The following is a 27,880-nucleotide window of genomic DNA, read 5'->3' as shown; positions in this document are numbered from 1 at the left end:
TGAACCAGGATCATGTATGTTGACCAGTTGAGACCTATTCGGCAAGTTCATATATCAATGCAGAAGAAATATTTTAATACTGGCCAGTATGAAATTATCTTTAGATGAAGTGATGAATGCTGTAAATATTGAAACTAAGTTTCAGTAGCTCAGTCCAGAGCATCTTTACCTAACATGCCTTTGTGCACCGCAACAGTTTAATAAGAAGGCCTGAAACAAGGAAGGCTCAAGGTCAAATCTTTTCGTCTTTTATTTGTCATGAGTCAGACTCTAATGACACACCTTCTTTTGCATGTGTATATGTAAAAAATGTACAAGAGACTCAAGTGCACTGGCAAAGCAAAAAGACTCGATCACAAATGCCTGCTCAGAATAGACACGCTATCCAGCAGCACACAATTCGCATGCAGCCCACAACAAAAGGGTTGCAGGCTGCTCACCGACAGACATGTCATCACCATGTGCCGAGTATATATGGCTTACAATGCAAATAAATAAAACGAGTGTTCCTTGAACACTTGCAGACACACACACACGTAGCGGGAAAACAGTACAAACACATGAAGAAGTGGGAGCATCGCGCATTGTCGATGAGCCTCAAGCACACAGAACAACAAAAATGTGGTGCAGTAATATAACATCGTTTCACAGGAATGACGCAGCTTCACATCCAACCAATTCCCACATGTGCAATCATGAGTTCTGTCACTTTGTGTACTTATTATGGTCAGGTTGTTGTACCCCTAGAGAGTGGCCATCCAGTTGTATGTTGTACACTCAAACCTCGTTATAACAAAGTTACACCTTATATGAAAAGTCAGTTCTATCCAAAAATTTGTTATAAAGGGTTATTCCTAACACTATATCTAGTGCAAGAACATTTTTTGTTTACTTCGTTATAACCAGTGTTTCGTTATATCGAGGTTTGAGGATAACTTGTTGTGTAGGCATGGACAAAAATCAGGATGAAAGTTCTAAGCTCCAGGAATCAAATACAGTGTTTGCCGATTTTGATCAAGCCCAGCTTGAAACAAGTGATCTCACTAAATGCAAGTCCAAATGATTCATTGCAAAAGCGCTGAAAAAGTAGGCTGCAATGTTAGCTGAGAAGTATTCTACACAGGTTTGCTTTTCTACTCGAATACAAAGCGCAAGTTTTCTGGTGCTGTGAAAATGACGTTTTGTCCCTGCTTCCCTCGCGAAACTTTGTCCATTCCGGCGAAGTCTCTGTGAAGCTAAGCTTTGCTGGCACCTGCAGCTGTATTGAAGCTTGCATCGTGGAATGGTTAAAAAAAGTATATTCTAATAGTGAACGTTAAAAATCAACATAAATGCATGTGTACCCCTCTGTTTGGCAGAATTTTGGACATAAGTTGCACTTATATCAAGAAAACCTGCAACTTGGCAGGACTTGGTACAGCTAATATCAAGGTGGCACAAATTCACACGTGGAGCACTACTACGATAACGATGACTGATGGCTTCGATATTTCCTATAGCTTTGATACCATTTTTTACATGCATGACCAACACCTTGCAGAAAGTGGTCATACAGACTGTTAAATGAAGGCATCAGATTAAAACTGCTTGCTACCTTCTGGCATATGGTGACTTAGTAGCCCACTGTCATAAAGCTTCACAACAAAATGCTCTTGAAAATCTTTTGTCTGTAATACGTATTGGTATACTGCCCAAACACCTACTTCTTCTTTGGGAATTCATCCAGCATATTAAAGGCAGCATAGCCAAGTAAACTTAGGTTAACAAATGGTTAGATCAATAAGTACACATTAAATTAGCCCTCATATCGATCATTGAAGATGAAGAAAAAGCCCGAAATAACTTTTAAAAATTCCAATTCAGGATTAGCATGCTTTACTCGAAAAAATTAAATTTCCATGCATCCTCTTGGTAGATGCCTAGATGTGTTACAAGATTACTTAGGTAAGATATTGAAAATCGGTCATCACAGAAACATTTGCCCTCACACTAAGGAATGACTGCAATAGCTATTTCGTTGCTCTTGTTCTTGACAAAGGGGCTTCAGACAAATATTTAGCCATGTCAAGTAGTCCACAGAAGTGAAAAAACATGCGCCCAATGATCTAGCTGACAAAAGGAGAGAGGGAGAAAAAAACTTTGAATTTCAATACGCCCCCAGCAAGCCTAAAGAAACTGCTACAAATGGTACGAAAGATGACAGGCGACAAATACAGCCATTCCTTAAATTCGTCAGGCTGACATTTCAATCAGAGCACTAAATGAGGATTGATGCCCAAGGAAGTCTTGACGCAATGTCGGCATAACAAATGTCACATCTTCTAATGAACGTATGTGCTTAATACAGCCTTTTGATCTCTCTGAAAATGCCCACAGTCGAAGCTCTTGATATCAAAACATTCCCTCCGCAGCTACAAAAGAGGCGAATGTTGAAAAACAACAACAACAACAATAACAAAACCGAATCTGAAGAATCACAAGCGTAAGACAACAAAAGACACAATCTTTTGAAAACAAACAATCATTATTTCCAAGTGTCCTGACTTTAATGACAGATTCTCAGTTTAGGCTCTTCTTACCACCGAACGCAATATAAACAAGTGTGCGCAGGCATTCAGTCTGAATTATGGCACCTGTCTTGGGGATCCAAAGGGTCTTTTGTATCTCTCTTCCCCTCTGATTGTTTATGTTTTTATTGCCAAGTGCTGTGATAGGAAACAAAAGCATGGGTCCCTTCGTTCTGTCACCATCAGCTGCAGGTGGCTGGAGGCGATGCACCTCAGCGCACTATTTTTTTCAAGCATGAATACAGCTAGTTTGCGTAACTAAAGGACCGGTACTTCAAGCTGCACCCATTTGCTAGGGAGTGAAAGTTTTTTTCTTTCAGAATGAAGGTGGCACTACTACAGGCGACTTTTCTAAGAGCAAGTGGACAAGAGTTATGGTGGCACCAACAAATGAAAGAAAATGAGGGCTAGTCACGAGGCACTAAGCCTGAAAAGAAATTTTAGCCCAGTTCTTGAAAAGTTTATTTCTTTTTGGCGTGTGCATGAAAACAATAGTCTCGGTCAATAGTATGCTGTCCGCTTTTACGTGCAACTAGTGCAGTACTTCAATGTCAAACCCAATTCTGACCAAATTCTGAGCTGTGCAAAAAGCTTTTTCATATTGGTCAATAAATCATAAAAAAAAGGGGGGGGGTGGAGGTGGAGTTAAACTGCAAGTCCTGTGTCTTCACAAACATTGCTTTGTTGTAGCCGGCTCTTTAAGCTGTGAGACCAGGTTACCGAAAATGCTTCAGCTGGCATCTATCAGTTAGAACCATTACCAAAAATACAAATACTCACAATTTGGAGCTTTTATTTGGCTTAATTTCCGAAAGAGAGATCATGTCATGAAGAGTTAGGTGTGGTACTAAGATTTTTCTGTTTGGTGAGGACGATCCCACGATTATATATTTTTAAACACCAATTGCGTACTTGGGTGATATAGAAATATTTGCCTAGCTTCTATTAATGTTTTATGACTTCCAAATTAGATCCGCAATTAAATATCAAACTCAATGTAGGCACAAGTGATATATGAGCACAGTGTCATGACTGCAGTGATAACACTTGTTCCTTTAAAGCGTGCCGGTTTTCCTTCACTACAAAGAAGCAAACCATTTCCATTTGGCAGTGTTACACAATCTACGTTTACTTTTAGTGAAGTAGAGGAATATGCATATATGGATATTATTGATATTTTGATAGAGAAAGCAGCAGAATTGGGACACAAGCTGTTGATAAGGAAAAATTGGCAAATCAAGAGAAAAACTGTGAAATTTAGGATGTAGCACACACACTGTAACATACAGCATTTTCTTACAACCAAAGCTCCTTTGTTTGTTATCCGCAACTACCCTGCAGATAGATTTGTCTTCAGCTGTGATGCGGCTCATCTAGACAAAAATCTCCAAGAGACATTTGAAGGTGCTATCAAAGTGGTGAGGAGAGAAAAAAAAGGAAAAAAAAAAAAACTGACAACTTGCAACATGCCACCAGGGTCACAACACACACGAAACAAAGAGTTCAATCAATGAATCTTAAAAACGGCACAGTTATGCATTAAAAGAGTTTCCTGGGGGGGTGATCGATGCATACGCTGGTGTGCTATTTACAGGATGTGATAAATGACGTGACAATAGTAAGAGATGCATCTTTGATACCATCTAACAGCTTCACCCGCACAACAGCCACCGGAGAGCTCATTCCTTTTGTGAATAATTTCAGAGGGCTTTGAAACCAACCAGCACTAAAATACACTATCTTGATCAGCTCAGCGGCGACAACTCACAAGCGGAGTCAGCTGGCCTTGCAGATTTATATTATCCCTCGTTTCAGCTGTTGTTATTTCAATCCAATTTCAATTTATTTACCAGAAAAACAATCTAGAGGGACACCTGGGCGAAAAGCTGTCACAACAGCTTGACGAAGGCCCGGAGTCCCTTAAATGGCAATTGCACATATGTGACGCATGTCACCAAGTGTTCTTACATAGCATTCGCATCGAAAGCATTATACACAGAGATCACCACACATCACACGTACGCATAAAATGTAACAATGACACTTCGTACAAGAATACAGGGTAATGAGTTTTATCTTATAAAGATAAAAAGTAGTCGTGCAGATGTTTTTTATTTATGGCGGTTGTGTGTTTGTACCAGTTGACTATGGTTCAAATATTATGAGTTAGTGATTGCAAGCTGTAGTTATTCTGGGACCAAGGTACCTTCCATACTTCAGGGTTTCGTGTGTGTTTCGTGTTGTGCGGTTCTAGCTTAGCAAGTGGCATAAAGTAATTTTAAAAATTTTTGGATGAGAAATACATTTTTTATAATAATGTATATTCATATAACCTGTCAAAGTGGTGTAATTTGCGTTTGAGAAATATACCACGAACTCTGAAATATCCTGTGCCCAAGTCATGATATGATAATGAGGCATGTTGTGGTATGGGACTTGGGATCGAAAGATCATGCAAACATCATGAAACACCACCAAACGACGTGAAATCGCGGATTACAACATTTTGTAAGAGTTTGCTTGCGTGAACATTAAGTCTGAATACTCAGACGTTCTTGCATCGACTGATGTGGCCACAAATTAAACCCGAGCCCTCATGTTCAAAAACTCAATCTTACAGCTAATCTCACAGCCAGCGTGCACGCAATCGTTAATAAACATACAGTAGACTCTCAGTAAACGGAACCTGAAGGAACCGCAAAAATATGTTCCATTTACTGAGCGATGAACATAAGTGCAGAATACAAGCTCGTAACCAAGCATTGCAAAGGCAATAGTTCCGTTGAACCAGTAGTTCCGTTTAACAGATTTCCGTTTACTGAGATATTACTGTACATTGCAATCAACACAGGCATTACACTGTGCTGCACGAAGACTCGGTCCAGGATATGTTTTTTTTTTTTTGTCCGACCTCAATCAAGCTTGGTCAATGTTTCCTGGCAAGAAAAGTTTGCAAAACAGCTGCACAAATGTTTTCTTCCTCTCTCTCTTTGATCTCTGAAATCACTTGAAATGCATGCTTATATCAAGTAGTTTTCTGGTGGCTATTGTACGACTGAAGCCGAACATGCTGTTTTTAGGCAGCAGATTCATTTTTCCCCGTGTGTCTCTATATGTACAAGAGTGCCGCCACATGGTGCATTGCGCACTTATACATGTAGTTTCAATACTGACTTTGGGAGGAAAAAAGAAAGGTATGCATAAAAAGGCGCAACCTTCACATCTCGCAGTATACTTATGAATGCATTCGGTTTCTTGCATCAGTTGCCTTTGGCATCGGTTTCATAGGGAAGCTCATAACAGCGCTGTGCTTCTCGCATCACTGCAAAAGCTTGTGGCACTTGATACTCTTTCACCCAACTCACGTCTCATCGTCATCATCTTTCTTCGAAGTAAAAATCCCAGCACAATATTCACAGGGTCCCAAATACACACGCGAAGAAGGAGAGCTATCCACCTCTCTGGAAGTCCAGGAAATCTCAACGAAAATCAGCCTCCTCCTCTTCTCTTTGCAAGCCCACTTGTTCCCTCTAATTGACTGTCGAGAGAAAGCATTAATCGTAGTGCAATGGCAATAACGAAAAGCACCAAGAAGAATCAACAAGTAAACATTAAAACCTACGAGTTGGGCATCAGAAAACCATTACTGGGGAAGGTGGTGACAACCCAGAAAATACAATGGCAATTTGTGCGGCTGCGACAGCTAGTTATGTTAGCTAATTATTGCAATGCCACAAACGAGGCAAATAGCACCATACTTCCTGGGCTGTGCAGGCATAAACAATGAAAAGTTTTCCAATAATAATCGCATGACAAAATCAGCTCTGCAATAATTGCTGCTGCTCACAAGCAACGTTACCAGCTTGTACTTATAGCAGGTGACTTGAAGCTGAATGCTGGCTGAGAAAGTTAGGCTGGCTGCTTTTAAATGCCTTGATTGGCGAGCCCAAAAATCTGATAGGCTTGCCTTTTGACCTTAAGGGGAGATGCGGGTCGAAAAATCGCGTTTTTTGCGAAAATTTCCACTTTTGAGATATTGCTTCTAAAATCACTTTTGATCATTCAACTATCATTTCCCCAAAGGTCATAGCTGAATTCAAACGAGAAAGTGGTAAAAAGTCGATCTGCGCTAGTGAAGGTAGCTGCCGAAGTCGCGAATTCAGGCATCCGACGGCTATTTTTGAAAATCCGCCACTCGGCAACACGATGACGTCCGCCATCGGGGTTTGTTCGGTGGTGTAGATCAAGGCTCCTTCTAGTGTACAGGCGTCCCCCTAGTTTCGTATTTTAGTGAGGAATTTCACAAAACAGTCGTTTCCAAGTCGGTTTGCAGCCAAGCTGCAGCCGCTTCGCGCATCTCTACCGGTCACATGGTACGCTACCGAGGCCGCCATTGGCTACATCTGATCGGCCTCGCTCGCTGAGCGCTTGCGACGATCGGCACTTGCCGTGCGTTTCTACGTTTTTCCGAGTTCACCATGGATAACTCGAAGAAGCGAGACTTCCGAGCACGAAAGTTTGCAAGCAAGAACAAGTACCAAGGGCGTCGACGTAAACCGAAGCGCAAAGCAGCGGTAGAAGAATGCGAGCCGCGGGCCACTAGGCCTAATCAAGGCAGCGGGGATACGGCGGCTTGCGGGAACTTTGACGAAATCGACGCCGCGATCAAGTTCATCAGCGCATCAGAAAAAAAGATTGAACAGTTCGAAAGCGAAAGAACGAAGAGTGTTTGTGGCTCTGTGAGCGGAGTATTTTGTGACATCGGCGCACTGACATCGATGGTAAGCCGTGCTGTTTGTCCAACATGCCACACCGCTGGACTCGTCGTTCGCGACACCGCAAGTAAACGTAAGGGCCTCTCTTCGTTCCTCGAGCTGCACTGTGATAACAGTGAGTGTCCTGAGTCAGTGGTTTCTGCCGCGCATAGTTCGCGGCGTGTTCTGCCGGAAAGACAGCCCACCGATGCCGGTGATGACTGGAGCTACCGAAGCGGCAGCTCGCGTGACAGCTTCGCTGTCAATGTGAAGGTAGTTGTGGCTGCGCGTGCAATAGGCATTGGGCATGAACAGCTGTCGCGTTTTTGCGCTATTCTTGGACTGCCAATACCTATGCATCATAAGACTTTTATTGCAATTGGCAAAAAAGTTCATGCTGCAGCTACCAAAGCTGTGCAAGAAAACCTGGCGAAAGCGCGGATGATAACTTAAGAGAAAGTGGATGGGGCTGATGTTGCTGTCATGTATGATGGCACATGGCAAAAAAGAGGGCACAAGAGCCACAATGGCATCGGCACTGCTGTGTCTGTGGACACTGGTTTGTGCCTAGATTTTGAAGTGCTATCGAATTACTGCCTTGCCTGTAGCCGGCACCAGGACTTGGGTGATGAGGAAGAAATATGGCAAGCATTCCACACACCTGTCTGCGAAAAAAATACAGAGTGCTCCTCTCATGCCATGGAGACTGAGGCAGCTTTGCGCATATGGGGCAGGACATCCTCATACACAACACCATTGCGCTTCACCAAGTTCCTCAGTGATGGGGACAGCAAAGCTTATACCGCTGTCGCTGAGGCCAAGGTATATGGTGAAGCTGTTGTGGACAAGGAGGAGTGCACAAACCATGTGGCCAAGCATCTAGGCACTGCACTTCGGAAACTGCCAACAAGACTTCCACGAGGGGAAAAGCTGACAGATGGCACAATTCAGAAGCTGCAGAACTATTACCGTATTGCAATCACAAACAACAGAGGTGATATTCTGAAAATGCATCGTGCCATCTGGGCCTCATATTTCCATTCATCATCGAGCAACACAGCAGGCAGCCACCGATACTGTCCAGAAGGGGCGACTTCCTGATGCAAGCATAGGCGAGCTGAAGCGCTTGGGGAGGCCCCACCCGACCACACACCAATCTTGACCAAGGCTCAAGGATTGGCTGTGCTTCCCATTTACAAGCGGCTCACAGATGAAAAGTTGCTGGTGCGTTGTATCCAAGGGAAGACCCAAAACGCTGCAGAATCTTTGAACAGCAAAATCTGGTTGTTGTGTCCGAAGACTAAGTTTGCCTCCCGGACAACAGTGGAAACTGCAGCTGCTATGGCCGTGTTGTGGTTCAATAAAGGACATTCAAGCTTTGAACACGTGCTAGAGGAGCTTGGTGTAGTCCCACCGGATCAACTGATCACCCTGGGCCAATCCCGCGACCAGAGGAGAATCGAAAGAATGTCTGCGTGTGAAACAGCCGAGGCAAGGGCCCATCGGCGGAACGTGGCAAAGAAAGCGCGCCTTGATGACTCCCTTCTCAAGCGGCGAGAAGGATCCACATATGGAGCAGGACAATTTTAGGTGCTCTAGCTGTGTCCCTTCTATGATATCACCAAGTTTTGTGCAAATCGCACTGTGTAATCATGAGTAAACATATTTACAACTTTCAAATGCATTTTTCTCGATTTCCATTTTGAGGTAATTCTCTCATCTTGTGCACAATCTTTTTTAGGCATAAAATAGTCCTATCTTGATGAAATTTTGCACAGAGCTTAATCAGCCACTCTAGAATACAAGTATCTACTTTAGGTTGCATTATACATCACAGATTTTTTGTTACACAACTTGATACACTGATAGAGAGATGTAAAATATGCATTTAGTACTTTTAATTTTTTTTTTTTAATGTAGCAAATAAATTTTCTGTTTGAGGTACTTTTCTGTATTGTACTGCTCAAGTGCAGCAGAATGAGCCATTTTGCAATTCTGTGTGAAAATTTTTAGTAAGCTTTATTATGTGCACAAAAAACACTATATTTTGATATCAAAGTTGTAGTAACTCCGGAACTACTATAGCTATCAAACAAATAATTGCAGTTATGAAATCAGCACTGCAAGCTTTACTAACACCTAAAATTTCAAGGAGCTGGGTTATGAAATAAAAAAAAACCTTTTTCGAGTAGCATCTCCCCTTAAGAGCCTCAGTGATAGCGGTTCTAAGAGGCTTCACGACCAACATATATGCAGCCAAGCAAAAAAGATGGACACTTTCATTTTTGCTAGCCTACTGTGTACTGGTTCCAAATGACGTAGAAGAAACAATTTGAAGTCGAAAGCTCTCCTTACTGCCTAGTGTCGCAAATTTGCAACATACCCAAAAACTTGGAGCGAGCAAGTCAGGGAATGCGTGCCGTCTTTATTGCAGGCTGCCAATTACACCCGGGGAATGTAGCTTTCAGCATGAAAAATCTAGCTCTGTCTCGTGTAATGTATTTTATGCTAAACTCAATTGTTTTGCAGCTGATGGCCGAGAGCGCGAGCACTTCTCTGTGCAAGCACGCTCGTGTGCTTGTGCAAGCACGCTCACTTCTCTGTTCTTTTTCGCCTGGCTGACACAAGCTTTATCTTCATAGTTTTAGCACCACGTCTGAGTGAGGCATGTAGTAAAATGATGTCAAAATACAGTTTTACCTTGAGGGGAGTTTTCTATCATGTATTTTTTAACCTGCGCTTCAGAGTTTATTTTGTTTATTTGGTGTGTACGTGCTCAAGATGTGGTACACACTACATGTTGCGTAGTTTTGAAGTATATTTTTCATTGCAAGGTCCTCGCTTTTGTGGCATGTGGTGAATTTGCGACATACATAAAAGTACACATTTAAGGTGCATTTTAGATAACTGTGGAATCATTTTAAGGGTGCTATTTAAAGCTGGAAAATGAAAACAATTTTTATTTTTCTTCAGTAGTTCCATAATTCAGGCATTAAAGGGTTAAAAAGCATTTTTGCTTTCAAGTTAAAATTGGCTTCTGCAGGCGCATAGCACAATAGGTGCTGACACTAGTCCAGGAAGTATGGTACTTTCAATATTGGAACATCTCGGAAACTATCTTTTGGAAAGAATAGGCTAGCGGAATTTAGTGCATTGCCGTTTTGTGAGCAGCCGCTTGTACTAAATTGCTGGTCTGCTACCTTGTGGAGTAGGTACTTTGCTACTCTCGGGGGGACACGGGTTTTAAAAGCCGAAAAATCGTCAAAAAGTTGATTTTTTGGAAATGGCAGTTTTGCTATTTCCATCCAATATTCTACCATTTCGCCAAGTTTTATGCAGTTTGAAACGATATCTTAGCCGTAATATCAATTTTAGCACCAGTGCCAGCTAAATATGAGCCAAGAATTTGGTAAATAAAGCGCCTTTTCCGTGACACGCGACGGCCGTCATATTTGTCCGACAGCCGCGAATCATATATCGTTTGAAAGCGCAGCCTCTCGTCTTGATTTTCGCGCCATTTTCGGCTCCGAGCGCGCGTTGGCTGTGAAGATATCCCGATTCAAAAAGAAGTCCCAACACGCGCAGTAATTGGCCAGTTACGGCACGTGACCCGCAGCGGGTCACGCCATTGGCCTGACAGGCATCGTCTGCATCACTCCGCGGCGACTGTGCGCACACCGTACGCGTCAACTGGTTTTCGCACGTGAGCAACGATGTCGACGCCGTCGCCGAAGTTCGCTACGAAGTACAAATTCGGAACAAAAAGGAAGAGGAAGACTCCGTACAACTTCCAGAAATGCGCTGCTGTGCCACCACCAGTTCCTGACCATGCGGAGAACGGCGTGCTTCCCGAGTCGAGCGGCGCCGATGCGGGCGTGTTAGGCCTAGTCCCCCAAAGCGCTCTTGACAACCGCCGCGGGTCTTCGTCGTCGTTTCGGCACGACACTGCAATGTTGCAGCCAGAAGATTTGCGGCGTATAGAGAGTGAAGCTCAAGAAAAACTTAATGTACTTGCTTCAACTCCTGCTACTGCCCGAAAATCTGACTTTTTGGATCGTGATGACGCTGCCACACAAGCTAGCAACGATCTCGCTACAAGTTTTTTCATCGCTAGTTACGACTCGATGAACGCGCTGCTGGCGTCTACCAGTTGCAAGTGTACAATTTGTGGTGGTAACCTCACGGTGCGAAAAGGTGAGCGGGATTTTGGCCTTGCTGTGAAGTTTGTTGCCGAATGTGCGATCTGCGGCGATAATGTGCAGGGATGGAGCTCGCCGCGCGTGAGCGGCAAAGCAAAGCTCAGGCCTTTTGTCATAAACATCCTTGCGGAGCGTGCAATGCAGAGCACCGGAAACGGGCAAACCGCAATGAACGACATTTTTGCGGCGATGAACATTTCGGAGAGAGGAATGCACAATAAAACATGGCAGGGACACTTGAAAACGAAACTCGTCCCCGCGGCAACCGATGGGGCAGAAAAGTTGATGGGGACATGTGCACAATTAGTGCGCGATTTGTACCGTGACCTAAATATAAACAGCCCGGACAACATCGCTATATCGTTCGATGGCACATGGATGACGCGCGGCCACTCGTCTCATATCGGCGTCGGCACCGTAATTGAGCTCTACACAGGATTTGTGCTCGATTATGTAGTGCTCAGCAATTTCTGTGCTGGGTGCGCACGGGCACCAAAAGAAGTTGACCCTGCCTACCAGGCTTGGAAGGAGGCACACGCATGCCAGAAAAACACGGACAAAAAAGCTGGGGAGATGGAGGTGGAAGCGGCACTGATCCTCTTCCAAAGATCGCTGCAGAAGCATAAGCTGCGGTACACGACCTTGTTGTCGGATGGTGACAGCCGCGCTTACCTTGCTCTTCAAGATGCGAAAGTCTATGGATACATACCCGTGGACAAGGAAGATTGTGTTAACCACATTCACAAGAGAATGGGCACAGCACTGCGAAATCTAGTTTCCAAGCAGAAGTCCTCTGGTACAGAGAGTCTCGGTGGGAAAGGAAAGCTGACTGGTGAGCTTATCACCAAGCTCAGCAGCTACTATGGCTGGGCCTTGAAATCGCACAAAGGTGATGTCAAGGCCATGCATAAAGCAGTCATGGCCACATACTACCACATCACCTCAAACGATGTCACTTCTAACCACACTCTCTGTCCAGAGGGCCCAGATTCATGGTGCCGCCAAAACGCAGCAAAGGCCAAAGGTGAGCCTGCTCCAAAACACCGCCACAATCTGCCACCCCATGTATGTGAGGCGCTTCTTCCAGTTTACAGACGTTTGTCTGATGAATCGCTTCTTCGGCGATGCCTAAGAGGGAAGACCCAAAATAACAACGAGTGTCTCCACTCAATTATTTGGGCACTGGCGCCGAAGGAGAAACATGCATCATTGTTTGCTGTGCAAGCTGCTGTGGCAGAGGCTGTAATGAAGTTCAATTCTGGGTATGAAAAAGCTTCTACAGCCATACTTCAAGAACTTCAGCTAAACCCTGGCCAACAGTTGACCAAGCGCATGAGTGAAAAAGATCGCCACCGTGCTGAAGCATGCGCACGCAAGCATGCTTCTGCAGAAAACTTGCAGCGTGTGCTACGAAAACAACACCGAAATGACTCTAAACAGACAGACTATGTTCCTGGAGGGTACTGATGCTAGGCCATTTGTGAACATTGTAAATAGTTTGTGATTTTCTGTATTAAATATGAGCCTATTTTGTTTTTTGACGTTTTCTCAGAATGTCATTTTCGATGTTTTTGAAACTTGCCAAAGCGATATCTTGGTCTTGAGGTCACATAGAGCCACAATTCTTGTGGTGGCATGTAGCTACATATGTCTCCTACACAAATGTAGGAACAGATTTTTCAATCTAGTCTTTCTAAATTTTTATTCTTGGTACTAATTTAATCGCTTGATAGAGATATCTGGAGATTAAACTTCAAATTGCTATAAAATTGGTAATACTTGTAATATTAAAAAAGTAATCCTACATTTGTGTTAATTACACTTCATAGTATCTAGCCATATGTCAATATTAATATTCTGGCCAATAATTGCCTTTCCATTGTTCTGATAAACAATATAGGATTAATTTTAATTATCTCTGCAACTGGCCAACCAATTTCAAAAGCAATTATATTTTTGAAATCAGCTTGAAAAACTCTGTCTGGGTTACAATTTTCATTGAATTTGGTCAAGAAATATAAAAAAAAATTTAAAACCCTCTTCCCCCCTTAAGACACTTGTCGTGACAGCAGTTCATGGCTCATGCAATGCACAACTTGCGAGTGAGGAAGGCAGAGGAGCACTGTTCAAGACTAGCATGACAGGAAAGAAGGAGAGGCGACAGCAGCTAGGCCACAAAGAGAAAGGCGTGCGTTCAGACAGAGGCACTGTACAAGCCATATAGCTGCTGCTACAGTGCAGTGTTGCTAGGAATGCCATTTGCAGTCGGCTGAAACGGTTGGGCAAATAAAATCTCAGCACTGAAAGGACACATAGGAAGGCTAGCAGGACCTGATACACAAGGCTGTCGTAGCGTCCTGTGTTTATGCTCAATAACCACACTGCAAACATGGCTTTGTAATGTTCGGAATCGTCAGTGTAACATCCCAATAAAAGACAAGGGCCTAAACACTACACTTCACCTCCTATCAACCCACATGTGCATCAAAGCGTTGTATAAAATAATGCATTTCCCATTGTAAACATATACAACTTTCATCTCTACCTTGCATATGAAGACCAACCACAGGACTCGCGCAGTTGACATAGCTCTATCACTCCCATTGGCTCAGCACCGAAATGAAAGCAGGCCAAGTGGACTGTGAAATAATGACTGGATCTTGGACTGCAGTCGATAACATGGATGCCAGACACCAATACTTGGCATACACCGGTTTCAAGCAATGGGGCACTCAAAAACAGCAATGATGGGTTCGACTACCTGAGACCCTGGTTGCATTTGATAAACATCAGGTTTTCAAATGTGACTCCATTAAGCCGGAAGTCAGCGGGGTTGGCAACCTTGCCACCCACGCGGCACATGCGGAGAATGTGAGCTGCTGTGGCTGGCACGCTCAGCAGCCGAGAGGCCAGCTGAGCCAGCTTTGGGTACTGACCCTGGTGCTGGCGCCAAAAGTCAAGGGGGCACCCGGTCTCGGGCAAGCACGGCGTTGCCAGGTAGCTGCTCACCTCCCAGCACTGCGGAGCGGCTTGGTGCTGAGGTCCTTCGGTGGAGGACCCTCCCCCCGGGCTCATGTAGCGGAACAACTTGCTTTGGCGACGCTCACATGGGGGCTCCTCGCACTCGGGCGGCGATGCTGTGTCTCGATCTCCGTCAGCCTCCTGCACCTTGGTGCTCAGCAGTGCTGCTAACCTCTGCCGTTCCTCCCCCTCCTGTGCGCACCAGCGGAGCTTGAACCGGGGATCTAACATGGAGCACAGTACGAAGGTCTCGCTCCCTTCGAACTTGGCTAGGTGGGTGGTCAATGCCGCGACGAGCTGGCCTGCGGCCGATACCAGCCGAAAAGGTCGGGCTGCTTCGAGGTGGGCGCGCAGCCCGCGGATGCAAGGCACAACATAACTTGCCGTCACACGGCCTTCACCACGGCTGAGGTGAAAGGCCTCCTCGAAGGGCTCCATTAGCTCGGAGAGCTCCCGGAGGGTCTCGAGGTCGTCGGGTGTGAAGCCCAGGGCAGGTGCAGCGCCCTGCAGCATTTCGAGGGGTGATCCAGCAGTGGCCCGAACCACCCGCAGCTGCCCGTGCCAGGTGGAGCAGCCGGATTCAACAGCTTGGCGGACTGAGTCCAAAGTTCCTTGTGGCAGGCCTCGAGCCAACTCAACGAGTCCACTGACCTGGAAATGTGTGAAACCCATGAACGTACGCTGTGCAGCAGGCATAATTTTCTGAAAAGACTTCTACCAGAATCAAAATGATTATTTACATACCTAGGTTTCAGAAGGGAAACCAGACAAAACCCGACAACCAGTAGCTTGACTAGGTCTAGAAACCCCGAGCACACATAAGGTGTGCTTTACGAGGCTGTGCAGTTGCGCATCAGTAAAGCAAATTAAGCTTTGTGGCTGATTTTATGTTGACGAATATGCTACAATATCAAAGCTACGACCAATAAAAAAAGAAAGAGACATGCTGAACTTACGCTTCAAAACAGCAGTACAGTGCCGGACTTAACCAGGAAATGCGTACAGATAATGTTACATGGAGTGAACACGAGAAGCTACATTTACAAGTTTGTATACACATGGATGCACAGGAATTCGGCCAGTAAGCAACAGTCCAAGCTAGTCTGTTGTCTTTCTCGCAACTGGCCTTTTAGTCGTCGTACGCGCTGCTACCAGCATTACAGTCAGTCAACACAATAAAGGGTGTTAGTGTGCTCAGCACATGGAGTAATTTGCACCTTGCGAGAATATGACGAACTGTTACCATTCTCGTATTTATAAAGACCACAGATGGCCTCGGCTGACGTGAAAATGCATGGCTAGTGTGCCAAATAAGTGTGCAATCAATAAAGAAATGCATTCATTGTGCACAATGAACAACGCAATGCCTGCAGCAAACCAACCTTGTTAACTGCTGCCTCTAGATGAAGGTCATCATGCAGGCCATCAGCCACACAAGTCTGCAACGCTTCTGCAAAGCAGCCCAAACCATCTACAAAAAGTGGCCCAAGGTCTTTGGAGTCCAGGCTCAGCAAGTTGCCAGGCAAGGGTCTCCAGTCCCCGTCGCTGGCTCCCGGCAGAGCCCCTGCCGACCCTGGAAGAGCGGCGCCTTCTTCGCATGCTGAGAAGCCGGGAAGGCACGTCTGGAAGCTGCGAACGACACTCGCCGCAGTGTACACGGCAGCATGTGCCACTTTTTCGCCCAGTCCGTACTGTGCCAGTGCTTCAGCCATCAGCTGCTGCACGCTTTCAGCAGGGTCTGTATCTACAAAGTAGCGCCCGGCAAGGAACACTGTGCGCAGGCGCCAGTTGAGGATGAAGTGTGCTGACACACTCACGCAGGATGTGGATCCGAGCCAAACATCCTGTGGAAAATGTACAGAGACGTCATTTGAATAAAATTATTACTCGTCTCGATTTGCCACTACTGAGCTAACCAGAAATAAACATATTTGCACAGATTTCACAATTTGCACTGATTTCAAGAAAAACTGATTTTGAGAGGTTTCTTCTATTACAACTCCCGAGACAGTGCGCTGCCTTTATATTTGTACCATATGTTGAAGTGCCATTTTACTAAACATAGGAATCAATGTGTGGAACAATACAGCCTTTTATACAACCTATTGGTAGGCATGTGCCAACATGAGAAAATTTTGAACATTAAGTCTACCAAACTTCATCAAATGCACCCCTCTTGCTCCAATTTTGGAAAAATAACAGAGCGAAAAGTTCATATTTCTTGTTTCCCATCTCTGGACTGCCTGAACCAAATGCACAAACCAATAAAAAAAATTTTGTTGCCATTCTTGGCAAAGTTATGATGATGAGATGATGTTGCTACTCAATGTTCACAACATAATACGTCACAAAGTTGTCTATAGCATACATGTTCTTGATGGTACTCCAATACTCCTACTCTGCACCAAAATGGCTATTTTCTTGAACATTTGGTTTAATTTTCATATAATGGCTAAATCTTGTAAAACAGATGATAAAAAAGTAACATGTTAAATATACTATAATTGAATATACAATAAGCAGCCATCGGTCGGCAAGCTCACACGAGTTGGCTTGCGCACACTCACTCAGACTCTGGGAGATGATTTAGACTCCAACCAAAAGTTTTGAAGAAACCCCAATACGAAAATACTAAAATGCCAATCAACGAAAATATGAAAACCTCAATCAACCTTAATTGGCAGCCCCCCGAAATGCGTACCGGTTCCATACGTTTAGGAAACGAGCGAGATGCTGACGCGGATCTTCAAGAAGGAAGGAGTTCGCATCGCGCACGTGTCTTCTTCCGTGCACCGAGTGCCCTTCTTTGTATACCGGGGAGACGAAAACCTACCGGAACGACTGAAGCAACACGCCAACGATGTGCGGAAGCTCTACAAAGAGCGCAGCGCAGTGGCCGAACATGCGGAGACGTTGGATCACGGGATAAATTTCGAAGCGACGGCCATCCTTGAAAGCGAGCCGAACTGGAGGACAAGGTTATTACTCGAGTCGCGGCACATACAGGCGACAGCCCATAATATTAACCGCTCTCTCAGAACCCGTCCCCCAGTGTATACACATGGACTGCGCTCCACGGCAAAATGAAAGAGAGGGGGGGGGGGGTCATTATCCACCCCCCCCCCCCCCGGGTGCTTTGAAAACGCCGCTCCTACGTAGCTCAGCAGTCACCCCTGAGGAAGGAACCAAGTCGGTTTCGAAACGTCGGGTTTCTTCAAAACCTTTGGTTGGAGTCTAAATCATCTTCCAGTTTCATACCCAACCAGACAGGCTTCTGTCGAATGTTTACATTCAAGTCACTCAGACTCGGGTCGAGCTGCAAGTCCGAGCGAGTCCGGTTGAGCTAAAATATTCATGAGTTTTCAGTCCGTGTGAGCCTCAAGTGCAACCTACATTTCTTGAGTGAGTTTGGGAGAGCTCAACTTCCCATTGCCGACCTATGATCTTATCTACTCACTTATCAGCATTAGTATTAGCCTTATATTGGTTTACATTTGTACTTAAGTCTGTTCACACATATCTTAACACACTAGTGCTCATGCGCCACATACTGTATTTACTCGCGTAATGAAACCACTTTTTTTTTTTTCAGAAAAGTTGACGCGAATGTGGGAGGAGGGTTCATTACGCGAGAGAAAAAAGTCACAGGAGTTTGAAAATTTTGTGAAAATTTGCATGATTGCAGTGAAAATTTTGCATGATTGTTTTGGCCCACAAAATGCGTGACAGATCTTTCTTGTAGCCCAAAGCTCTTCCTGTTTTTCCCTGTAACGAACACGGGCAAATCGACGCAGAAGTGTTGCCTAGCCGCTTGGTTCTCATGCTTCAGTGCATGCAGCCATGTAGTTAGCATACTGGCTGAACACGCCGCTTCGCAGGAGGTGTCCAACTAAATTTACTATGACAAACCAGATAACAAAAACGCAGCGTCGAATGGCGGCGCACAAACGCTGCGGGCGCCTAAACTGCCATCAGTGCAGTGGCCGCGGCTGTGCTTTGCCTGGCCTTTGAGATGGGGGTTGGGCGGCGTAAAAACACACCATGCACCCGTCATCAGATCACTTTGAAGGAATATAGTCCTCAATAGACTTTTTCCGACTCTTCCTCACGCGAATGACTGCTTTTTCAGCTGCAGCAGCTATTTCGAGTTCGTCCTCGCCGTCATCGTAAGCACCAAAGAAGCAGCACAGCAGATCCGTCACATCCAGCGCTTGCGCAGGCGTCGATACGTCGGGCTCGCAAACATTCGGCTTCGGGGTGTTGACACATATGTTACTGTCGTCATGGACGCTCGTCGCCACGGGCACGATTTCCGCATCTTAGAACTCTTCGGTTGTCATCGCGTCAGCATCGGCACCGACGTACATGCAGAAAGCGTTGCACTCAGGCACAATGCCAGCGTCAAAGAGAGCGCCCCACAACGTCTCGGTCTGGTCGCTCGCGGCACCCACACATCGCCGAAATTTTCGGCCACTTTTTTTTCCCTTCATGCCAGACTAAAGGGCTTTCAACATTGCCGCTTTCTGCTCGATTGTTATATTTTTGCGCTTACGTTGGCCCCTGCCATTGTCCATCTCGTGTCTAGCGGCATAAATTGATAAAGGTGGTGTTGCTCTTCCACAGCAAATGACAAAGAAGAAAGCCACAATTTCCGCTGCCCCGAAGGTTAGTGAGGCCCCAGCGCAGAGCTGAAGGGGAGAAGGAGGTCAGATGTGTGGGCGGGTCAACGAGTTCTACAGCAGAGGGGAAGCTGGCTGATGTGCACGCTCGAGTGAGTTGCTGCGCGGGCGAGTCTATTAGTTCTGGAAAAAAAGGGAAGCAGGGAGACTTGCTCCCACATGCGTGTTGGCAAGCGGCTCCTGGGAAGCGCAAGGCGCGAGTTTTGAATGACCGCGGCCGTGATGAGAGGTAAACCGTCCTGCACTATAAGATATTGAGAATCGACGTATGTCAAAATGATCAGTAAATGCTCATTGTGAACAAGGAGTGGTCCGTTATATCCATTGTGGGGAAATTTTCGCTTCATTAAAACAAGGTTTTAAATACAAGGACATCTATAGGAATTTCAAGGGAAATTACAATTGCTTCATTATATTCATTAGTTTATCATATTCCACTTCGTTATAACGATGTTTTACTGCATCACTCATGCGTGCTGCTGGTGGTGGTTCATTGCTACTGCTGTCGTTCATCGAAGCATCTCTCCCCGGCACTACTTGATAGGGGTCTGAATTTCGCGCACGCATGCAAGCCAAAATTCATTCCTTTAACCCGCTCGAGTAGTCAAGCGATAACATTTTGAAGCCGTCCAACTATGGCAGCATGTGAAGTACCATGCGTGAAGTGTCGACCACATGTAAACACGTCGTTTCGTTTTTGAAAACATGGCTTAGCTCGACTTGGCCTAAGTCGAAAAAACAGCCCCGAGAAAGTGCTGGAACTCCTGTAAAATAATTTAGCACACTAGAAAGCAGTGATCGCAGAACTGCAGGCTTGACAAACACAACAACACGTGTGTGTACTTAGGGTTTCACTTTTCAACACTGCTGGCGTTACACTGGCATATAATCGCTTTCGCGATCACATCCACTGTTTGCAGCCCCCCCCCAAGCTCCTTCATGGGAAATTATTTATAGCAATATCACACGTGAGTCGCATATTTCATAAAAACGTCCTTACTGAATTACTACTACTAATAACTCATATCTGATGCTGCAAGATCAAAAGACGTATCATAGAGCACCAGTTAGGCAAGATATTGGCATTAAAAAGCATATGCACCATGATAGGAAAAGCTCATTTTATACTAGCGGACTCGTGATCTGACTCACTCACGGCGAGTCTGAGTGAGTCCGGTAGAGCAATATGTTGGTGAGATTGAGTCTCAGTGTGTTTGGATGAGAAAAACTTTAGTGAGTCTGAGTCCGAGTCAGTTAAATATTAAAGAATTTCAGAGTCAGACTTCGAGCGAGCTCTTGGAGAAAATGTGTTTTGTGAGTGAGTCTGAGCGGGTTTCAATGTCTTTGTTGACCTGTGTAAACAGCTGATGCACGCGTAACATCATTTAAAGAGGCCCTGCAACATGGTCAGAAAACGCTGTTGATCGGTAGTAGAGGCTCCCGACAACATGCGAGCCAAATACTACAGTGCAGCACGTGGCCTGGAATTCACTATAAATTATCAGTCAGCTAAAAATGGCTTTCTCTTCTCTCGACAAATCACGGAAAAGAATCTCAGTAAGCCCATCTATCAGCCATTAGCTGATTTGAACATGGTGCGCTCAGTTGTTACAGAGGTCGCCGCGAGAGGCCGTCACTTGTCCACGCGCGCGCGCGCGACTGCACCGAAAAAGTTGCATATTCGAAGAAAAAAAAAATGCTCAAGGCGATGGAGGCGCGAGTGACGTTTTTTGTTTGCCCCTCCCATCCCTCCCTACTCAGCTTGCAGCGCTTTTGTCGGGACGAGAGAAAAGAGAATATGATTGCAGCGTGTGACAAATTTTTGTAACTCTGCTCGTACTGGATGGATTCTTAAAATTTTTGTGGCGTTCAATTTGTGAAATAATATGCTTTTCCAGTGAATTAATTTCATAGTTACTGAGAAAAGTGTTTCAGGGCCCCTTTAACTGGCACTCAGCTTATAAGACACTGAAGTGCCCATGTTAGGCAGTTGTAATTACAAATGATGGTGCATTTGACTGGTTGTTTCCGAGCATTCCAGAGTGCTCTGGCATTGTGTGTCATGCTTGGCTGGTGAAAATTGAGGGCTCTGGATATGTTCAGCTGGTTCCTTCATAGCATCACGCTCAACTCTGAGCACTCTGAAGCAGTCTCGCCTTGACCTCAGGAGGGAAACTGGTATTGCATCAAGACTCCATGCTTTATCTGTTTGCAATGTTTCATCTGTTTGCAACAGAAGCAGTGATAACGTGTATTCTCTGGCTTGGATCAAGTGTGAGCTCTATATTCTAGCAATCCTAGTGAAAGTGCCACAGTGCCCAGATGAATATACCTCAAGTTCCACTGCCGTACATCTCGAAGGCAGCTGAAAGTGCGTGGTGTTACAGCGACTTCTGAAGTGCTACAAATGACAATGACACGTATGTATAAAATCTCATGGCATATTTCATTGGAAGGTTAAGAGTGGCCGCCAAAACCCTGTAGTGAGCACTCCGAATGCATCAAGGTAAATCTACCAGTGGATCATGGAAGTTCTCCACATGTGATTACACCATAAGGTAGTTACAAACACGTCATGTGAATCGGTTCTGTAAATTATTCTTGCTACCTCTTTGTATGTTTCCACAGCAACCACTGTTGCCACTTAAAAGTGTGAACATGGTAGCTGGCGGAATGACAGAACTGACGTCTGCTGCTCATCCTATTTTTGCCCAAATCTGCGACTTTGCAGCAGAGAAGCGAGAGCAGCCTGGCGTGACACAAGCTTTTCTGAAGCGACCAGTTAAATGCACGAGCCCACTCTAGACCGCCATGCGGATTCGTTGCCGCAAAACATGAAGTCCTGCTCAGATTGACCAGTGAAAAGTGACACTGGGCTCCAAACCTGTGTGAGGGCGACGCTCTGAGCCGTCTCGAGCAGTAGCATGGCACGCTGCTGCAGCCCCCAGCGGCGGCCAGGCAGCAGACCGTAGACCAGCTGCGATGCCGTGGGCGGCTCGTAGCTCGTGTCAAGCAGGCTCAGCAACCGTCGGAACTCGCGCGTGTCCACAATGCCTGGGTCAAGCAGGCTGCCTGCCAGCAGGCTGACCAGTGCGTCCGTCACCTGCTGCTGCCGCTGGTCTACGTACTGCTGCACTGAGCCTAGCTGGCTGCTTCCACTGCTGCCCATCAACTGGGGCATGCTGGCCACCTCCATCATTCGGCCAGCGCTGCCATTGTCATGGTACACGCCAGGGTGCTTGCGCTGCATAGGAATGAAAAACTTGTCAATGTACTATTCACGCAGAGGGGTTTGGCTGGTGTGGTTTAGTGCACTAGCATTTATTTATTTATTGTACACTCAAGGCTCGAAGGTATTACAGAGGGGAGTGGTAAACTAGAAATTGTAAAAGAATTGGGTAGTAATATAATACAAGAAAATAACATAATAGTGCAAAAAAAAAACATACGAGTAATAGCAGTACATACAGCGAAGTTAGGAAATGCTTGCCTAATGCTAACATGAACACGAGGTAAGATTACATTATTTCTATGTATACAATTTCAGCTAATTTATGATTAATTACTGAACTGCAAAAGGGACACCAAAGAGGAAAATAATTTTGCTCACATTATACTACACTTCGTACATCCGGTCAACGCTATGAAAGCTAGCAAGACTTCTTGCAGTATACTATGTGTACGAAATCATTTTTTTTGTTATTCCTTTAAGACAGTAATAAATGGTGGTGCTTTGTGCCTTGGAAATACACAAACCCCATTATTTATACTGTTTTCAGTAGGTCGTCTTGGGTCGTTAGCATCTTTTTGTTCTTGTATCATCACCTTTGCAATCAGTTCTTGTAATGCATAGCTAGAGGAGCCAATCACAGAAGCCACATTTACAATGACCAAATCAAGGTGTGAGACAGGCAACTCGCACATTTTGCTGGTTGAACACCTTGCATAGCTTTTCTAGCACCTTGCTTTTACAGCACCTTGCTTTTACACATTGCTTTTACAGTACTGCATCTGATGTATGAAATGAACTATAACAAGCTAACCTTTCCCCAATATGAAAATAGTATAAAAAGGTATACAAGTGGCACTGCTATAACGAGATATCTGCACATACCTGCAAATTACATTGTGGCTGATGAAAGCCAGACACTTAACATGGCAAGTCTCAGAAAATTTTATAAAGCTATTGTGACAAAAATACAAAAAAAGAAAATAATTTTTACAACCCTATAATGACATTGACATCAGGAAGTTTCCGAGCGAAATTCAGAAATGCACCATTGACCTTCACCTCATATTCTAATAATCAAACTATAATGGTGAAAATCAATGTGATAGTGTTCTCAAAGAATAATGTATCTGTCTAACGTATAATGTCAGCTGCCAGCTAGTAAAAAGATCATGTGCTACGTGATGCCTACAGGCAAAAAAATGAGTCCCATACTCGCTGCAGTGGCAACAGGTGGCATTGACTGACGCTCCCACGTTTATATGCACATACATATGCCATAAAGTGGATGGGGCTGGATAGCCGCCTTGGTAACTCAATTGGTAGAGTATCGGACGCGTTATTCGAAGGTCGTAGGCTCGGTCCCTGCCCCCAGCAAGTTATCTTTTCATCCACTTTTCTTTCATCACATATACATTACAACTACTTCTAATAACATCCTCTATACTTTCCTTGGGATAACGGTCTGTCAGTCCTCATTAATACTGTTTCTGAGAAAGAAAACGAGCCCTTAAATTTACCTTTCTTTCCTAAATTGATTTTGTGCTTCATGTTGGTACCCTTTTAAAAATGCACTCAGAATCATACAATGCTTTGCCTGCTACAGCATGTGGTGAACGTTAGCTCAATTTGAAGAGTGACTCGTGGCAGCTCCCAGTAGCAAATGATAAGGGCAGTAAGCACTTGTTCTTGGCTTTACGGCCTGCCTTTTCTTTCATTTTGCAATGCACCACTTGGTACATGGAAGAGTTATCCAGCCTAACTTTCTACTGTTACAAGTTGCAGTTCTAATTCCTATAAATTGTAAGCCTGCCACTATTAGGATAATACATTAAAACAATACTCATGAAGCAACAGATATGTTAAATTAGAAACTTGTTGCTGAAGTAGGCGCACAAAAAGTTTTATCATCACAACTTCTTTCGTGTTCGGGCTAATGCATCTGTGTTTGTTATTTACGGAAGGCAGGGGAGCGTGCTCAGTTATCTACCTCAGCCTGGCACCCTATGCAACATCAGATCAAAATTGAAACAATTGTGCTGGCGCCATGTGTTGCTGTCATAAAAAAAAAATCGTATTCAGATGCGCAATTGTAAAAGCTCCTCAAATGCACACTCACACAGTTTGACCACGCTGTCTATGTAAGGTATTGAACTTCATCAGTCACCATTACTACAACTAATAATCGTGCTGTTCTCACGAAAAATGTAAGAATGCTAGTACTACATAGCGCTAATGACCGTAAGTGCGCATATAGTGCGGGTACATAGACAACAGCAATACATGATTACATATGTCATGGCTCAAAGTTGAATATTCTAATTTTATTAATTCAACAGCTCGGCTTGAGTCGAAATCAAAGGCAGCTAAATAAAACGAGCCGGCGGGGGAAATTACTTTCATTACAGCAGGAAAGGGGCGCGGGGGATGAACGAATTGCACCCTCCGGATTCAATTACGTCCCTGCCTAATTAACGCGGTATTTGCTGCGCTGCGAGGGAGGATAATTAGACAAAACTAATTAAAACTATGCTATCGATTGGGGGGCACCGAATGTCGCGGCGCGTCTGCAGGGTGCTGATCGCCGCCAACTTCGCCTACGACGGCTCCCGAAATACGTGTGCGTGAAATCGCACACATTACCGGCATACGCGTAGTCCTTTCGACATGCGGGTTATCGAGTCCTGCCTCCCAGCGGTTGTTACCAAGAACAAACAATGCTTCCAAGCGCTCGCTACACAGCGGAGTCCTGCCCCACAACGTGAGCAAAAAGAAACTTCCATGCGCTAACGATGCGCGGCTTGCAGTAAAACTATTGCGACGCGAGCGGCTGGTGGCGACGGCAGGCGAAAAACGCAAAATCCGAGACGCATAGAGACAAAGGGGACATCAATTAATTAGAGACCACCGCGGCGGCTACCGCGTCACAGAGTCGAGAACATCCTGTGTTTACGTTCGCGAATCCCAGACTGCTCCACTCATCCCGCTCTCGTTTGGCGCAGCCGATTGTCAGGACTTGAAACAAAACTGCGAGGCTCGCGCCTAGCTTGCCAGATGTATGACGCGCGAGCCAGACGCTGGGGAGGTGGGAGACCATCATGCCATTATTTATAGAAGCGGGGGGCTTTTTCAACAACGCTCAACTACGGCGTGACGTGCGTCCGCGCTGCGCCAACGGATCGTGCAAAAGAACATTGCCACGCGATGAGAGGGAACTCGCCTTCATGTGCGATATCAGGTTCGATGTGGCTCGGCGGGACGCGCTGATGGAGGTGTTGCAAACTTTGCATATCGCCCTGAAGTTTCCTTCCTCGGGCAGTGGGAACTCGGTGACATAGTACTCGAAGATGGGCGGCCGGCCGCCGCACCGGTTCCAGCTGCCTAGGGCCATGACGACGTTCCTAGCGCCGGTCGCATACGCCCGACGCTGGCCGACGATGCAGGGAACGGTTCGAAGCTGAGCCGGCAGCCTGCGTCCTGCCTACTGTCATTATTGCGTTAGGTTTAGGTGCAGTAATGAAGAAGCCATCATCAAATTTTCCTTACGCGACCTCATTGGCTGTTCGCGGCAAAATAGTATTGCTTAACGCGAACGCTTGACAGGACGCTCGCCTGGAAATAACGGCGGCCGGGTGGACGCGCCCGCGTTGTGCGGCTTATATGCGAGGAAGCTCGAACTTTCTGCGGTCCCAGTCGCCGATCTCCAGTCACCATGGTATTGCATCTTTGACTCAATTAATAGTTTACTAAAGTGGTAGAAAACGTCGAATACCACATCTATCCGTTTACAAAATGAACTTGTAAGTTTCCACAGATTTCATGTTTTAATAAAAAGTATACTCGCTTGTAAAGGGCCGTCGCTGAACTAACCATTTTAGATCCCGTAGTGACGTGAGTGCCCGCTTGTAAATTTATTAGCTACCAAATAGCTCATTTACTTCCACAAGCGTGAGCCGCTCATAAGCAATCGCTGTGCGTGTATGGTATTCCAGGAAACCCTTTACAATCTAGATTTTGTATCTAACGATCTTTGCGAAGTGTTAAGAAAAACACGTTTTAACGCATCATTAGTTGGTAGGGGCTATTGACTGTCCGAACTCATTAGCCTGAGTACAGTGTACTCTACTGATCGTTCGTGATTAGCGTCCACAAACCAGCCTCCACCGACGCAGCTCCCCCCTCGTGTTTCGCGCTCTGGTTAGAATTCTCATCATGCTCCTCTTTCATGTTCTTATGACGTACTGGGCTCGTCATGTCCTACTATAATGAACTGTCCGTTTCGGTCGCAGCTGATCGGCCGCAGTTCGGCGACTAGCACGCTCCCTGCTTCCGGTTTTCAAATGCGAAGCATTTCTTAGCGAACTACGGCGACTTTGAGTGTTATCTATCTATCTATCTATCTATCTATCTATCTATCTATCTATCTATCTATCTATCTATCTATCTATCTATCTATCTATCTATCTATCTATCTATCTATCTATCTGTCTGTCTGTCTGTCTGTCTGTCTGTCTGTCTGTCTGTCTGTCTGTCTGTCTGTCTGTCTGTCTGTCTGTCTGTCTGTCTATCTATCTATCTATCTATCTATCTATCTATCTATCTATCTATCTATCTATCTATCTATCTATCTATCTATCTATCTATCTATCTATCTATCTATCTATCTATCTATCTGTCTATCTATCTATCTATCTATCTATCTATCTATCTATCTATCTATCTATCTATCTATCTATCTATCTATCTATCTATCTATCTATCTATCTATCTATCTATCTATCTATCTATCTGTCTCTCTGTCTCTCTGTCTATCTGTCTCTCTGTCTCTCTGTCTATCTATCTATCTATCTATCTATCTATCTATCTATCTATCTATCTATCTATCTATCTATCTATCTGTCTGTCTGTCTGTCTGTCTGTCTGTCTGTCTGTCTATCTATCTATCTATCTATCTATCTATCTATCTATCTATCTATCTATCTATCTATCTATCTATCTATCTATCTATCTGTCTGTCTGTCTGTCTGTCTGTCTGTCTGTCTGTCTGTCTGTCTGTCTGTCTGTCTGTCTGTCTATCTATCTATCTATCTATCTATCTATCTATCTATCTATCTATCTAGCCGCCTACGACTTTTAGCTCTCCTGGCCGTTTCAATAATGGTGTCGATACCACACTTAGTATGGCATAACATGATTGTGTGAAGAACATGTTTGACTAGTAATAACATGAAAATCATGACATGTATGTCATGAATGTCATGATTTACATTTCATAGTCCTGCAGCTCTTGCGGTGGTTTCGTTCACATGACATGTTGCAAAACTCAGTATGGTATGGCATGATTGCATGGCGAACACAAGCGACAGACCCTAACATGAAAATCATGACATGTGTCATGTAATAACATGACTACATCGCACGCTCATGATGC

At 44.9% G+C, this 27,880-nt stretch overlaps 2 protein-coding genes across 2 annotated transcripts in view; one reads left to right on the top strand and one right to left on the bottom strand.

Annotated features, from left to right (window-relative positions):
• The window catches only part of LOC119173912 (uncharacterized), a 228,424-nt gene that overhangs the window by 18,740 nt on the left and 181,804 nt on the right, over positions 1 to 27,880 (top strand). The gene's annotated exons all lie outside the window — the stretch shown is intronic.
• On the bottom strand, positions 227 to 26,294 carry LOC142790144 (uncharacterized). Its single transcript, XM_075885124.1, has 4 exons — positions 25,670 to 26,294; positions 22,105 to 22,464; positions 15,924 to 16,385; positions 227 to 15,192 (listed from the first exon to the last, which is right to left on the bottom strand). The coding sequence occupies exons 1-4, from the start codon at positions 25,838 to 25,840 to the stop codon at positions 14,278 to 14,280; spliced, it is 1,908 nt and encodes a 635-aa protein (XP_075741239.1). The 5' UTR covers positions 25,841 to 26,294; the 3' UTR covers positions 227 to 14,277.

The sequence above is a fragment of the Rhipicephalus microplus genome, unplaced genomic scaffold, assembly GCF_043290135.1.
Source record: "Rhipicephalus microplus isolate Deutch F79 unplaced genomic scaffold, USDA_Rmic scaffold_72, whole genome shotgun sequence".
NCBI classification, from domain to species: domain Eukaryota; kingdom Metazoa; phylum Arthropoda; class Arachnida; order Ixodida; family Ixodidae; genus Rhipicephalus; species Rhipicephalus microplus.
Note: the sequence above shows the minus strand (reverse complement) of the source record. Positions and strands in the feature narration are given on the sequence as shown.